Source organism: Rhinatrema bivittatum, chromosome 2 (assembly GCF_901001135.1).
Source record: "Rhinatrema bivittatum chromosome 2, aRhiBiv1.1, whole genome shotgun sequence".
Lineage (NCBI taxonomy): Eukaryota > Metazoa > Chordata > Amphibia > Gymnophiona > Rhinatrematidae > Rhinatrema > Rhinatrema bivittatum.
Window position 1 is genome coordinate 343,186,115 of NC_042616.1, and position 16,489 is coordinate 343,202,603.

Below are 16,489 nucleotides of genomic sequence, written 5' to 3' on the forward strand. Positions count from 1 at the left end.
CATTCCTCTGCTGCCACTGTCACTGCTGCCACATGGCTATTGGGGAGGTGCCGATTGCTGCTACTGACACTGAAGCCCATTCTGCTGCCTCCTCTGTGCAGGCCCCGTGGGCTTCCACTTTCTCCATGCTGATCTCATACATTGTGAGATCCGTAGAGAAAGTGCTATTCTTGCACATTCCCAAAGATTAGATGTGCCAATCACTAAAAGTAATTTTTTTTTTTCCTTTGCTGTCTGATCTTAGTTTTCTAATTGGTCACAGGCTTTTTTTTTTCCACCTTCCCTTTCTTATTTTTTTTGCCAATTCCTTTTATGTTGTCTTTTTTTCTGTTTCTTTTCTCTCCATCTTCTTCCCTCAAACACACAGTCAGGTTCTCATTCTCACATGCATTTCTCTCTCTCACACACACACACACACACACACAGGCTCTCACTGTCACATGCTGTCTCTCATACAATCATTCATACACACAGTCTCTCACTGGTACATACTGTCTGACTCTCACACACAGGCTCTCTCTCTCTCCCACATGCTGTCTTGCTGAAGCACATGCTGTCTCTGCAAACATTCAGGTCCTCACTCTCACACACAATCTCTCAACTCATCTCATACACGCACACACACACACCCTCTACAGACCCTCAGCCTCTCTCTCACCTCTGGGCCTCCTCTTCGTGGGTTGCCGCAGGATGGGCTCTGCAGCGGCCCTGATCTTCTCGGGCCGCGGCGGCCCTGCTACCGGGCCTCTTCCTCTTCTTGGGCCACTGCGACTTGGAATTCGCGGCGGCCCGTAAGCGCAAGTGCTGCTCCTCTTCTGCATGCGCTGATGCTTCTCCTCCTTCCTGCCCACGCGGCTCCGGCAACGTTTACTTCCAGGGCCACACAGGCAGGAAGGAGGAGGAGCATCAGCGCATTTAAATGCGATCTTTTTCTTCGGGCCGTGGTGACGTGAGCCTCACCACAGCCCTGCCTATCGCTGCGCCGCATGAGCCTCCCTGCGCCCGGGGGCATTGGTGGAGGGGTCCGGAGGGTATGGGGATACTAAAAAAACAAATTTTAAAGGGTCGGCACAGCCGAAAAAAAAAAAGGCTCGGCATAGCCGATAAAAAAAAAAAAAAAAAATTCCCGATAGTCCATGAAACGCTGCGCGTGTCAGCAAAAACGTCTCGGCATGTCACCTCTGACACGCGTGTCATAGGTTAGCCATCACTGGTCTAGATGCTAAGAAACTACCCTTGTGACCTGGATTAGCCACTTTTGGAAATAAGGTACTGGGGGGCTTGATGAACCTTTGGTCTGACCCAGTATGGCAATCTTACTTGCTAATAAAAAACTGCACATGCCTTCATCTTGGTTTTTTTATTCACGTTATATTTAAAAGTCAAAATGAGAAATCTGGCTCCATCATATGGGTAGCCATTCCTCTATTGTAGTTGGTAGGCTTAAGGATATTCATGCAACCACAGCCCCCAGTTTTTTGTTTGTTTATAGGTTCTGTGGCAACAGTTAGAAAATTCAGTGGCAACATTTCTGAAATTCTGCAGCATTAGGTGGCACATTACCTAAAGTTGAGTATTGAATAACCTATTTTAAGTCATTTTTGGCATTTTTTGTGTATCCAGATAATTTATCTTGTTCTTTTTCAGAGGATGGGGGGAGGAAGAAATCTTAGTGGTTGATTATGGGAAAGGAGGAGGGGCATAGAGGGGATCTCTGAGGGCAATAAAGATGGGAGGGGCAGAGAACAAGAGATGGAGGTGGGATAAAGTGGATTTGGAAGCTGCAGGAGGAGGAGGGGAGAAGGAAAGTGAGATAGGATGGGGAGGAGAAAAGATCAGAAAATGAAGTGGAGAAAGCGTCTAGTCTCTCACACCCTTCCTATATCAATTCCTTCTCTCACTCACACACCCTCTGATCCCCTCACTCCACAGATCCCGTATCCTCCAAGCCTCTCAGTCACACAGCTCATACACTGTCTAATCTCCTCACTCAGTTCCACTTTCCCTGATCCCCTTGCTTACATATAGCTATACTTTAAAAATTTCCCCATTACATCCCCCGTATATTTCCACCAAAGTCTACTCATCCCCCTTTTAATCCTCTACTGATCTGGACTTCGTAATCAGAGGACAGCAGTAGCGGTGCCTCAGACTACTTCCTTTTCTCTTGCTGCCTTGGACCAGAGCGTCATACTGACATGCTCTTCACTGTACAATTAAAAGCAAGATACTTCAAGTCCAAGCATCAGGAAAAGTAGTTTGAGGCACCACAGAAAGGAGGGGAAGAGGTGTGAAGGCCAATACTGATGTTACTGCTGCCTGACCTGGACCATGGTCTCCTGTAGCAAGAGCCTAATCATGCGGCAAGCTTCAGAATCTGCAGCTCTTCCTAGTGCCACAGAATTGCAGAAAACCAGGGGTTCTTCATACAGCTCTAGTCATTAATAACACTGATATAATAGCATTAGGAATCTGAGGTGAACACAAGCCACAGCCTAGGTCCAGTTATTAAACTTTTCAACACAATAGTTACCACAACCCCCAACCATAATGGAAAAATGACATTATTTCCAGTACTGATTTGTCAGTTTTCTTTCTTAAAGGAAAATCTGTGTGGCTTTTCATCTTAAGGTTTCATTGTTTAGAGAGTGCAAATGTGAGCAAGGTTTAAGGAGAAAATATTGCAGATCTTAAAATTTCACTGCTATGAAAAGAATGCATGCAGAAAGACTGGCCTGTAAACAGGAAATGAACTAGATTACCTGTCAGACACTTTTCTCCATAATGCCATGCAAGAATGAGTCATTAAAATTCAAATGAATTGTTCTCTGAAAATCTTTATGTATTAATAAATACAAGTCTAACAAGGGCTATAAATTGCCAGTATGTTCTGCAATTTATGAGCTGTCTTTGCTAAAAATGTAGAAATAGCAAAGTGCCATCCAGTTTGTCTTCCAGATAGATTTCTTCCTTCCCTGGATCTTAGCCAGAAGTTGTCATTGATTACAAATGTTAAAGTCACATAAATTCAATTATTGGAGCAACTACAGGAGAAAGAAGAAGTAGGCAGTACTGGAAAGAAATAAAAAAGATTGAAAGCAGTGCACTTAAATGATGCAATTAAAGAGAATACATTTCTAAGAATTTAAACATAAACATATATATATTTATTTATTTATGGTTTGAACAACTTTTACATAGTGATTTAGTCAACTTTAACAATAAATCCATGTATGTAACTCCTTAGAATGTTTTCTTTTTATTTAACTTAACAGAAATGTGAAAGTGATACTTTGGACATGCATAATACACAAATACATGCATACACAAACACCTCCCAGTGTTTGTTCCTTACGTTTGAAAAACAAAGTACAGTATTTTCTTTATTCATACCTATCCATAACCACAGATGTTCAGTAAAGGATTAACTACCGCGTGCAGAATGGTGTACATACCAATGATAGTACAAAGTTGAGAAGGGCAGTGCCACTATAGAAGAGGACAGTCACTAGTGTGGTCACTGTAGTAAAAAGTAGACTCACATTACGACTCATCACAATCCACAAGGAATCCAATATCTGGCAAAAAAAAAATAGTTTTAATATACTTGTAATAGAAAGTACTGTGACATCTTACCATTTCATAAATGCAAAAAAGGTCAATATTACCAGGCCAGATATGAAAATTGGTTCTTACCTGCTAATTTTCGTTCCTGTAAAACCACAGATCGGTCCAGAAAAGTGGGTTGTGTATCCCTACCAGCAGGTGGAGTCAGAGAACAATTAGAACTTTGGGCACTGCTACATAACGAGAGTGCCACCTGCAGTCACTCAGTATTGACTTGTATCCAAGCCCATGCTAACAGAACTAAATAACAAAGGGTAGTACCCAACCAAATTTCCAGACTACCACTTCACCGCTGGCAAAAACCAGACCAAACAACGCTAAAAACTGCTCCATGAATCATGTCTGCAAAAAAGGAGCTTCAACAATAAAAAACTTAAGCAGGTTCTGACCAAGACAGTCTTTCAGTATCTGAAGAAAGGGGTGGGCCTCTGGACTGATCTGTGGTATTACAGGAACGAAATTAGCAGGAAAGAACCTGAACATACCCAGATCAGTCCAGAAAAGTGGGATGTACCCAAGTCACCCTACACTGGGCGGGAACCCGAAAGACCCGCACGAAGCACACTCTCCCCGAAGGATGGTTCATCAGAAGCCTTAACATTCAATCGGTAATGTTTCGTAAAAGTGTGAATAGACGACCACACCGCCGCCCCACAGATCTCTAGAGGCGATAGTAACTGACACTCTACCCAGGAGGTAGCCTGAGCCCTAATGGAATGAGCTCTGAGAGCCAAAGGCACCTGACACCCTCGGGCTACGTATGCCGCACAAATAGCTTCCTTAATCCACTGAGATATGGTCGCCTTTGACGCTTTGTCCCCCTTCTTTGGGCCACCAAAGAGAATGAACAAATGATCAGAACATCTGAAGTCATTGGTAACCTCCAGATAATGCAATAAGGCGCGTGCACATCCAAAAGATGAAGGTCTCTGTTCTGAGAAGACTCCCGGGACCAGTTAGGGAACCCCAGAAGCTCCACAGTTTGATGGACATGAAAGGCTGAAACCACCTTAGGGACAAAAGATGGAACCATACTTAACGATACCCAATCGTCGTAAATCCGAAGAAAAGGCTCCCGACAAGACAGCGCCTGCAACTCTGAGATCCGATGGGCCGAGCAAATGGCTACCAAAAACACCGTTTTCAAAGTCAGATCTTTCAGGGAAACTCCACGAAAAGGCTCGAAAGGAGCACCACATAGAACTCGCAGGACTAAATTCAAACTCCAATCCGGACACACCGAACGGATGGGAGGGTGCAAATGCTTGATGCCCTTAAGAAAACAAGCAATATCCGGATGCACTGCCAGCGAACAGCCGTCAAAGTTTCCCCGCAAGGCACCTAGAGCTGCAACTTGTTCACGAAGGGAATTGAACGCCAATCTCTTAGCGAGGCCCTGTTGTAGAATGTCAAGCACCCAAGGAACATGCACCACTAAAGGGTCGCAGGAATGCTGATGACACCACGTCTCAAACAGCTTCCAAACTCTCACATAGGCCATAGAGGTGGCTGGACGACTCGCCTGTAGGAGGGTGGAAATGACTTGTTCTGAATAACCCCTCAAGCAATAAACATCGCCTCTCAAAAGCCAAGCCGCGAGAGAGAAGCTATCCTCCCGATCCGAAAATATGGGCCCCTGACGGAGCAGATGCGTTAGATGAGCCAGCTGAAGTGGACCCTCTAGAGCCAAGCATACCAGATCCGCGAACCACGGACGACGTGGCCACTCCGGAGCCACCAGAATCACCCTTCCCGGGTGCCACTCTATGCGACGGAGAAGCCGACCTATGAGGGACCAGGGTGGGAAGGCATACAGAAGAATCCCCGTGGGCCAAGGACACACGAGAGCGTCTATGCCCACCGAATCCTGTTCTCAGCGACAGCTGAAAAAACGAACTGTTTTTGCGTTCGCCTGCACTGCCATCAGATCTAGCTGAGGAGTTCCCCATCTGGTGCAAATGAGATTCCACGCCTTGAGAGTTCGTTCCCATTCCCCTGGGTCTAGTTGCTGACGGCTGAGATAATCGGCTTGCACATTCTCTACTCCCGCGATATGGGATGTGGCAATGCCCTTGAGATGGCGTTCCGCCCAGGTGAACAGAAGACGTGCCTCCAGTGCTATGTCGGGACTTCGAGACCCGCCTTGCCAGTTGATGTAAGCCACCGTTGTCGCATTGTCCGAGAAGACTCGCACCATTCTGCCCTGAATCCAGGGAAGAAACACCCACAGGGCCAGACGTACAGCCCTAGTCTCGAGCCAGTTTATGGACCAGGATCTTTCCATTGCCGACCAGAGCCCTTGGGCGGACCTGTCTGCACACACCACCCCCCAACCAGAGAGGCTGGCATCGGTGGAGACTATCAGCCAATTTGGAGTGTCCAAATCCACCCCCCCCCCCCCCCCCCCCGTTCCAGAGCTTGATCAAGGAGGCGCTGACGAGGATCCGTACCCCGACCTCTTTTCTCCTGCCCCCAGAAGACTGGGCCACTTTACCGCCTAGCGTTTCCTTGCCAGGAAAGCCTGGTGCATAAGGAGGACAAATTCTGGGGAAAACCCCTTCGGGTCCCCCTCCCCCACTGGAGAGTCGGCTGGGGTGATATCATCAGTTCCCCCAGTGAGGTCTTCCCTCACTGGAGCTAGAACAGGCGGAGAATCCTCTTCCCGCAAAGCCGCAGGCGAGACAGACGTTCCCTCCTCGAGGGAGGAGGCAAGAAGCCCTGAAGAACCCTCTCACCCCGGGGAACATGCTGTGCATAAGGAGGCCGCATTTATCGCCTGGCCGCGTGACCTACATACGCGGCAGGCCTGCGATTCTGTTTTCGGTCCCATTCGCAGCAACGCGCCGATAGTCTGAAGTGAAATAGAAAAGGGCGCGAATAAAAAAAGAAACGCTCGGAGCTGCGACAAGGTGAAAATTTCAGTCAGGCAGGACCAGAAAAACAAACTTTTCATGCTGCGGGCTATGAGACTACCGGCTGAGGAGAAAAAACCGCGCGCAGCCGTGCCGTGGGAAAGGAGCCTGTCTACAGTGAAATCGCAAGGCCCCCAAAGCAAGGAAGTGGCGAGTAAACGAGGCACATGGAGAAAAACTCACCCTTGCCCTCAGAAAACGACCCCGTACCCCGGGAGCTGAGGGGAACACTGCTGACAGCTTCCCCGGCCGGCCTTAAAAGACCCGGTCCCTCCTTCACCTCTCCTTACCTCAGCACTGAAGACTGTCAGTCAGCCACAGTGAAAACAGCTCTTTTTTTTGAAAAAAAAACTTTACCAAGACACAGAGAAAAGCTGTTGCAGGAGACAAGGGAGCAGCTGTAGCAGAGACAGTGGTGAGTAGCCAGGAGCCCCTGGTCATCAGACACCGAACTGTGGCGGGCGAAACAGACAGGAATATCCAATTCCCCGGACGCCCGGCTTCTACTGAGGGATGGCCCACGAAAGAGCCCAACACCTCAGGAAGCAACCGTAAACCCAAAATTAAATTCAAACTAACTAAATAAAAGATATAACTAAAGACTGCAGGTGTGCATCTGTACCACCCGCTGGAGTCAGAGAAATACCGAGTGACTGCAGGTGGCACTCTCGTTATGTAGCAATGCCCAAAGTTCTAATTGTTCTCTGACTCCACCTGCTGGTAGGGATACACAACCCTCTTTTTCTGGACTGATCTGGGTATGTTCAGGAATTGAGTTTTAAATACCACATCCTCACCCACCACACACATCTTTCCCTCCCTACCAGCCCTCTCTCTCCATTTCTTCAAATCTTAATTTACCTTCTATCGTTCCTACCTCTCTCCCTTCAGTCACTTATTCCTTCTCATCTTCCCTTCCCTTCCCATCTTCTTCCTTCCATTCCAGTTTCTCTTAATGCCCTTCATTTGTCTCCTCTTCTTACACTGCCACCATTGTGGCTGCCTCTGTCCAGCAGCTGGTACCATATGCCTGTGTTTGGGTCATGCAGAAGACAGAGACAGCTAGGATTAGTAGGAAAGAAAGGAAAGTCAGAAGCCTTGGCATGATGGAATTAAGGGTAGTGGTAGTGGCTTATGTTGACAAAGAGTGAGGCTGCAGCAACCACAGAAGAGAGGGTCAGCAAAATTGCTTACCTTGTAATAGGTGTTATCCCAGGACAGCAGGATGTAGTCCTCACATATGGGTGACGTCAGTAACGGAGCCCTAGTGCGGGAAAACTTCTGTCAAAGTTTCTAGAAACTTTTGACTGGCCCTGTGAGGCCACTGAGCATGCCCAGCATGCCATGATATTCTCTGCCACAGGTGTCTCACTTCAGTCTCATATGTAGCAATAAGCTTTAGTAAAAATAAAATAATAAAAGGAATGTGACCCAACTCCGCGGGGTGGCGGGTGGGTTTCTTGAGGACTACATCCTGCTGTCCTGGGATAACACCTATTACAAGGTAAGCAATTTTGCTTTATCCCAGGACAAGCAGGATGCTAGTCCTCACATATGGGTGATTAGCAAGCTAGAGGCTGATTCATTTTGTATTGAGGCAATAGTTATGTATTGTAGTTGAAATGAATCAGCCGAAGATCATAGCAGGTTGGTTGTAGAAGGAGTTGGGTTTAAACTGGAAACAAGTTCTTTAAGACAGATTGTCCATAGGCTGAATCTTGTCGTCCTTGCTTGTACAAACAGTAATGAGCTGCAAATGTGTGAAGAGAAGTCCATGTTGCTGCTTTACATATGTCGACAATAGGTACTGAACGATAGTGTGCAACTGAGGTTGACATTGCTCGTACTGAGTGTGCTTTTACTCGTCCTTGGAGAGGAAGGCCCGCTTTTTCGTAGCAAAACTCTATGCAATCTGCTAGCCAGTTAGATAGAGTATGTTTACCCACTGCTTTACCTGGTTTGTTTGGGTCAAAGGACACAAAAAGTTGAGAGGATTTTCTGTCGGAGGAGGTGCGGTGTAAGTAAAAGGATAACGCACGTTTACAGTCTAAGGTATGTAGAGCTGCTTCTCCCGGCTGGGAGTGAGGCCTTGGAAAGAATGTGAGTAAAACTATGAATTGGTTCAAGTGGAATTCCGTAACTACCTTAGGAAGGAATTTTGGATGTGTACGGAGAACCACTTTGTCATGTAGAAGCTTTGTATAAGGTGGATACGTGACGAGTGCTTGCAATTCACTAACTCTTCTAGCTGAAGTAATGGCTATGAGGAAGATGGTTTTCCATGTGAGGAATTTAAGATCACAGGAGTCTATGGGTTCGAAAGGAGAACGCATGAGTCTTGTTAATACCAAATTCAAGTCCCATTCTGTGGAGGATGAATGGGTGGTTTGAGTTGTGTTAAACCTCTCATAAATCTGCTGACAAGAGGTTGTGTGGAAATTGGTGCATCTCCCATCTTGTTATGGTAAGCAGAGATTGCACTTAAATGTACCCTTACGGACAAAGTCTGGAGACCAGAGTCTGAAAGATGGTATAAGTAGTCTAGTAGAGAAGTAGTAGTGCAAGCGAAAGGATCAATTTTGTTTTGTTTGCACCACAAGGTGAATCTCCTCCATTTAGATGCGTAGTTCTTTCGTGTGGAAGGTTTACGTGAAGCTATAAGCACTTGAGATATATGGGTGGAAAGATTGAGTGGCTGTAAGATCAAGCTTTCAACATCCATGCTGTCAGGGATGGGGATTGAAGGTTGGGATGTCGCAACCGGCCCTGATCCTGAGTTATGAGAGTGGGAGCTACTCCCACTCTCATAACTCAGTTTCCACTGGGAGCTACTCCTAGTCGAATTGGATCCGTGACTGAGAGGTCTAACAGTGTGGGGAACCATACTTGTCGAGGCCAATACGGGGCTATGAGTATCATGGATCCCTTGTCCTGTTGTAGTTTCACAAGAGTTTTGGTTATGAGTGGTATCGGAGGATACGCGTACAGAAGGCCTGAGTTCCAAGGGCGAGCAAAGGCGTCCTTGGCTGGCTGATTTTTCTGTTTGGGAACAGAATTTGTCCACTTTGTGATTCAGATGTGACGCAAAGAGGTCTATGGTTGGTTTGGAAGTCGATGGCGAGGGGATTAACTGCAAGCTGAAGAGTTGCTGGATCTTTTCTTGGCGCAGTTTTCATCCCTTAGGTGTCATTTCTTGGCATTTTTCACACGATGAAATATCGTGCTGATCGCCTAAAGTGCGGATCGGTAACAGACATTGTTCGATTGCACGTCGGGCATTTTTTAAACCCCGACGCCATGTTGTCATTGACGGCCGTCGATGACTGAAAAAAGAGATAGCGTATATCTGAAAATTTTTTCTAAGTTACTTCACCAGCCAGTGAGGGTGAGACAAACGTGAGATCCCGTGAGGGAGAATTTGTAAAAAAACAATTATGTTCTTAAGAAAAAACTGAGAGAACTCTCAGGGGGCTCCGGTGTCCGTGCTGCTAGTCAGCGGCGCGGAAAAACGAAGACTGAAGTGAGACACCTGTGGCAGAGAATATCATGGCATGCTGGGCATGCTCAGTGGCCTCACAGGGCCAGTCAAAAGTTTCTAGAAACTTTGACAAAAGTTTTCCCGCACTAGGGCTCCGTTACTGACGTCACCCATATGTGAGGACTAGCATCCTGCTTGTCCTGGGGATAATGCAGGGTACTAGGGAGGCTGGCAGCTGAAACCTTAAGTACAGAGGAGGAAAATTTGTCATAATTCTGTGCCAAGGTAAAAACATAAGAAATACTATGCTGGGTGAAACCAATGGACCACCAGACCCAGCATCCTATCTCTGACAATGGCCAGTCTGGATTGCTTGTATCAGGCAGATACGGTGATCCCCACACTAACTGGATAATTGCCAATGAACCTGTCCACCAGAAATTTGTTCAAACCTTTTTTATACCCAGTTATACTATTAACTATAACTGCATCCCTTCAAGAACAAATTTGATAGCTTAACTGTGCATTGATTTAAAAAAATTATTAAATCTGATAGTAGTTATTTTCGTGGAGTGTACATACCCTAGTCCACATACTATTTGAAAGGGTAAATCAAACTTAGTTACCTGTAATGGGGCATTCTCTGTGGATAACAGGAAAACCAGCCACACAAGTGGTGATGTCACTGCATGGTGCTAACAGAACATGCTCTTTTTAGAGCTCAGAAAGACCTACCATATATACTCATGTATAAGTCTAGAAATTTCATCCCAAAAATCGCGGTCGTCTTATCCACGTGACAATCCACATTAATGCTGGTACTGTAATTCAAGATGCACGATCATTCACATGCTCCTCCTCCCAATCCCTTAACTCACCTGCTGCTATGAGGACAACGATGGCACTTGCAGTTGCTAAGGGACACCCTCCTCCATAGTGTTCCATTGAAGCATTCGGACAGATTCTCCACTGCACTCCCTCCCTATTCCTTAACTCACGCGCTCACTGCTATCAGAACAACAACGGGACTTGAGATTGCGCAGGCATGTCCTTCCTCCTTCCAAGCCAGGGTTTGATTGGCGCATTTAGAACCATGTGGTTCAAAGCATGCCACTGGGATCCCGTGGGAGAGGAGGGAGGACATGCCTGAGAGACCGCAAGTGTCGTTCTTTGTCCTCATAGCAGCAGCGAGCGTTTGAGTTAAGGGATCCAGAGGACTTTTGGGGACACTGCAGGGGAGAAGGAAGGTCATGTCTGAGCAAATGCAAGTGCCATTGTTGTCCAGATATCAGCAGGTAAGTTAAAGAATCGAGGAATGAAGGATTCAACCTGGGAGGGTAGCCGGTGGGGGGGGGGGGATTCAAACAGGGAGGGCAGCCATGGGGGAGAGAGGGAAGGATTCTGACAGCAGGGTCAGACATGAGGGAGGGGAGGGAGGGAGTGAATGATTCTGATGGGGGGGGAGGGACAGCCACAGGGGAAGGAGGGAAGGATTCTGACAGCAGGGACAGATATGAAGGAGAGAGGGAGGGAAGGATTCAGAAAGCAGGGACAGACATTAGAATAATGACATCTTACTTTTAGGAAAATGAGCACTGAGAAGAAAAAGAGAGCATCTTACACTTCATCGCTGAAACTGAAGGCTATAGAACATGCAAAGGAAGCCAATAGTTGCACAGCTGCAAGAGAATTTGACATTAGTGAAAAACTAATCAGAAATTGGAGAAAAAAATGAAGAAAGAAGCTGCTAGAAATGCCAAAGTCAAAGAAAACCTTAGGTTTCAAACGTGCGCCTTTTGAAGGAATGGAAAAGGATTTTAATGACCAGGTAATGGCATGCAGACAGAATGGCTACGTTGTGACTCGCTCGAGCATTGGGATTCATGCCCTTCAAATGGCAAAAGAAGAAAAATATTCAGCGACTGAAGGCCTGAAAGAATTCTCAGCAACTTCTGGTAGGTGTTCGCAGTTCATGAACCGATATAAATTTTGCCTTCATCAGCACACACAGATTTCACAGAAACTGTCTAAAGAGCTTGCTGAAAAGATCTTTTTTATTCCACAAATTCATTATTCGGCAGAGAATAAAGAATCATTTCGATATGAATAACATTGGTAATATGGAAGAAATGCCGATGACATTTGATATGCCTGGTAATCGCACTGTAGCTGGCATTGGTGAGATCATACTTGTAAAAACAACTGGTCATGAAAAGACAGACCCATTTCATGGTGGTCCTGTCTTGCCTGGCAGATGGCACAAAACCGTGTCTGGTGATAATATTCAAGAGGAAAACTGCCAAAGAACCTAAAAATTCCAGCAGGCATAACTGTTCAAGTTCAACCTAAAGGCTGAATGGATGAGGAGGGAATGAAATGGTGGCTGTGCAATGTGAGGGTTAGGCGACTAGGAGTGGGGCTAAGAAAACGACCGTCAATATTGGTGTGGGATATGTTCCGTGCACATATGACAGAGGATGTGAAGGATGATGCAAAGAAAATGTTGATCACATTAGCAGTGATTCCAGGAGGTCTGACATCAATGCTCCAGCCATTAAATGTATCTCAACAAGCCTTTCAAGGACCAATTCCAGCATTTGTGGCAACAATGGACGTGTTCTGGTCAAGCAAAGTTAACAAAAGGAGGAAACCTGATGAAACCAGACATTGATTTGGTAGCAAAATGGGTAAACGATGCTTAGGAGTCAATTCTACCAGAAATGGTCAAGAAGTCATTCTTCAAATGTGGCATTAGCAAAGCTAGGGATGGATCAGAAGATGACGCCATCAATGAAGACAAAGACGAATCAGCATTGGATAATGATTCAACAGATGGAGACAGCAAACACAACATTTACGCTGATGGCATCACCAAAGAACAGTTCCATGAATTATTCGGACATTCAGACGATGAAGATCGGACTTGGAAGGATTTGAATAAAAGAGATGGATTCAAACAGCAGGGACAGCCATGGGGGAGGGAGGCAAGGATTCATACAGTAGGGACATTTTCTTAAGTTGTTAAAAGATGCTTCTTATGAGACACTTTATTCTGCTTTTAAAAAATAAATAAAAGCAATTTTCTTAAGTTTTCGGTTTGTTTCTTAGTATGATTTTCCCATTTCATAACCCCCTAGGTTTTACCCTTGACTTATCCATGGGCGATAGATAATCTTGATTTTTGGGGCCCAAAAAATACCCTCAACTTATACATGAGATCAACTTACACACGAGTATCTATTGTAAGTCTTTCCGAGCATTCACAGGCATTACTCTGCAGCTGTCGTGCGAGTCTTCTCAGTCCTTTCACTAGCTAAGCTTCAACTCTAGGAGAGAAGGGAGGACTTGTGTGGGTGGTTTGTCTTGCTGTTCATGGAGAAAGCAAAATTGCTTACCTTGTAATAGGTGTTATCCCAGGACAGCAGGATGTAGTCCTCACATATGGGTGACGTCACTGACGGAGCCCTATTGCGGGAAAACTTTGTCAAAGTTTCTAGAAACTTTTGACTGGTACTCTGAGCCCACTGAGCATGCCCAGCATGCCATGATATTCCCCTGCCACAGGGGTCTCTCTTCAGTCTCGTATATAGTAATAAGTTTTAGCAAATTAAAATAATAAAGGTAACATACCCAACTCTGCGGGGGTGGCGGGTGGGTTCTGTGAGGACTACATCCTGCTGTCCTGGGATAACACCTATTACAAGGTAAGCAATTTTGCTTTATCCCAGGACAAGCAGGATGCTAGTCCTCACATATGGGTGATTAGCAAGCTATAGGCTGAGTCATGTTGTAGTGAAGCAACAGTGAAGTATTGTTGTTGAAAATGAGTCAGCTGAAGATCACAGTAGGTTGGATGTAGAAGGAGTTGGGATTAAACTGGAAACAAGTTCGTTAAGACAGATTGTCCATAGGCTGAATCTTGTCGTCCTTGCTTGTCCAAACAGTAATGAGCTGCAAAGGTGTGAAGAGAACTCCATGCTACTGCTTTACATATGTCAAGGATTGGCACTGAACGATAGTGTGCTACTGAGGTTGACATTGCTCTTACTAAATGTGCCTTTACTCACCCTTGGAGAGGAAGGCCTGCTTTTTCATAGCAAAACTGTATGCAATCTGCTAACCAGTCGGATAGAGTATGTTTACCCACTGCTTTACGCGGTTTGCTTGGATCATAAGATACAAAGAGTTGAGTGGATTTCCTGTGGACTGCAGTGCGGTCTAAGTAGAATGCTAGTGCACGCTTACAGTCCAAGGTATTTAAGGCCTGTTCCCCTTGGTGAGAATGAGGCCTTGGAAAGAACGTGGGTAAAACTATGGATTGGTTCAAGTGGAATTCAGTAACCACTTTGGGAAGGAATTTTGGATGTGTACGGAGAACCACTCTGTCATGTTGGAATTTCTCGTGTAGGGTGAGTACGTGACAAGTGCTTTTAACTCACTAACCCTTCTTGCTGATGTAATGGCTATGAGGAAGATAGTCTTCCATGTGAGAAATTATAACATCACAGGAATTCATGGGTTCAAAAGGAGAACGCATGAGTCTTGTTAAGACCAGATTCAGGTCCCATTCTGTGACTGGTGGCCGAATTGGTGGTTTAAGTTGAGTTAAACCTCTCATAAACCTACTGACAAGAGATTGTATGGATATTTATTTTATTTATTTATAATTTTTATATACCGAAATTCTTGTAGGGATACAAATCAATCCGGTTTACATGAAACAAGGATGCCAAAGGGCTTAAGGAAAGCCAAGGTTTACATAAAACAGTTTAAACAGAACGATTCCATAGAACAAGGTTTACATAAAACAGTTTAAACAGAACGATCTGTTTATCATATCTGTTTAACAGATCTTGTTATGGTAAGCTGAGATTGCACTTAAGTGTACTCTTACAGATAAAGTCTGGAGACCAGATTCTGAAAGATGGTATAAGTAGTCTAGTAGAGAAGTAGTGGGGCAGGTGAAAGGATTAATAGTCTTTTGCCTGCACCACAAAGTAAATCTTTTCCATTTGGAAGAATAGTTCTTTCGTGTGGAAGGTTTACGTGAAGCTATAAGCACTTGAGATACATTGGTGGAAAGATTGAGTGGTTGTAAGATCAAGCTTTCAACATCCATGCTGTCAGGGATGGGGATTGAAGGTTGGGATGGCGCAACCAACCCTGATCCCGAGTTATGAGAGTGGGAGCTACTCCCAGGCGAATTGGATCCCTGACTGAGAGGTCTAGAAGTGTGGGAAACCATACTTGTCGAGGCCAACACGGGGCTATGAGTATCATGGACCCCTTGTCCTGTTGTAGCTTCACAAGAGTTTTGGTTATGAGCAGTATCGGAGGATACGCGTACAGAAGGCCTGAGTTCCAAGGGCGAGCAAAGGCGTCCTTGGCTGGCTGATTTTTCTGTTTGGGAACAGAATTTGTCCACTTTGTGATTCAGATGTGACGCAAAGAGGTCTATTGTTGGTTGTCTCCAACGTTGAAATACCCTGGTCGCTAGTGAGGGATCCAGGGACTATTCGTGTGGTTGGAACTGACGACTGAGTCGATCTGCCACTACGTTGTGAATGCCTGCCAAATAAGTGGCCCGGAGAAACATTGAGTGGTTCAGGGCCCAGCCCCAAATCTGTGCAGCTTCCTGACAAAGGAGATACGAGCCCGTACCTCCCTGTCTGTTGATGTACCACATGGCTACTGTGTTGTCCGTTTGGATGAGAACAGTCTTGTGTGAAAGGCAGACCTTGAACGCATGCAGTGCATAACGTATAGCTCGAAGCTCCAGGAAATTGATTTGAAACATTGCTTTGAGCTTTGTCCAAGTACCTTGGGTTTGGAGAGTGTCTATGTGAGCTCCCCAACCCAAGGAGGATGCATCTGTAGTTAAAGTTATCTGTGGGACTGGTTGTTGGAAGGGTAGGCCCTTGCGCAAATTGTCTTTGTTCACCCACCAAACTAGAGAGGAACATAGCTGGTGGGTTACTTGAATTGGAGAATGCAGTGGTTGAATGGCTTGGATCCATTGTGATCTTAAAGTCCATTTCGTTACCCTCATGGCTAGCCTTGCCATAGGAGTGACGAACTGTGGAGGCCATGTGGCCTAGTAAGGTTAGAAACTGATGAGCTGTTGCTTGTTTCTTTGAGTGAATCGAGTTTGCCAACAGGGACAGTGTTTCTGCTCAATCCTCGAGTAGAAAGGCCTTTGAAAGGATGGTGTTCAATTCTGCTCATATGAATTGAAGCAGGTGAGATGGAGTAAGATGGGACTTTTGATAATTGATGAGAAAGCCGATGGAGTGAAGTACAGTAATTGTTCGACTGAGAGAAGTTAGAGCTCCTTGTTGAGATTGACTTCTGATGAGCCAGTCGTCTAAGTAGGGAAAGACATGGACACTTTCCTTGTGCAAGTATGCTGCTATTACTGCTAGACATTTGGTAAATACTCTGGGAGAAGAGGCAAGTCCGAATGGCAGTACTC

The 16,489-nt window shown here is 45.5% G+C and overlaps 1 protein-coding gene across 1 annotated transcript in view; it reads right to left on the minus strand.

The window, feature by feature from the left end:
• The window catches only part of TMEM245 (transmembrane protein 245), a 442,721-nt gene that overhangs the window by 167,886 nt on the left and 258,346 nt on the right, over positions 1–16,489 (minus strand). Inside the window, 1 exon segment of the mRNA XM_029589853.1 lies at positions 3,452–3,578. Coding sequence (XP_029445713.1) covers positions 3,452–3,578 — 127 coding nt within the window.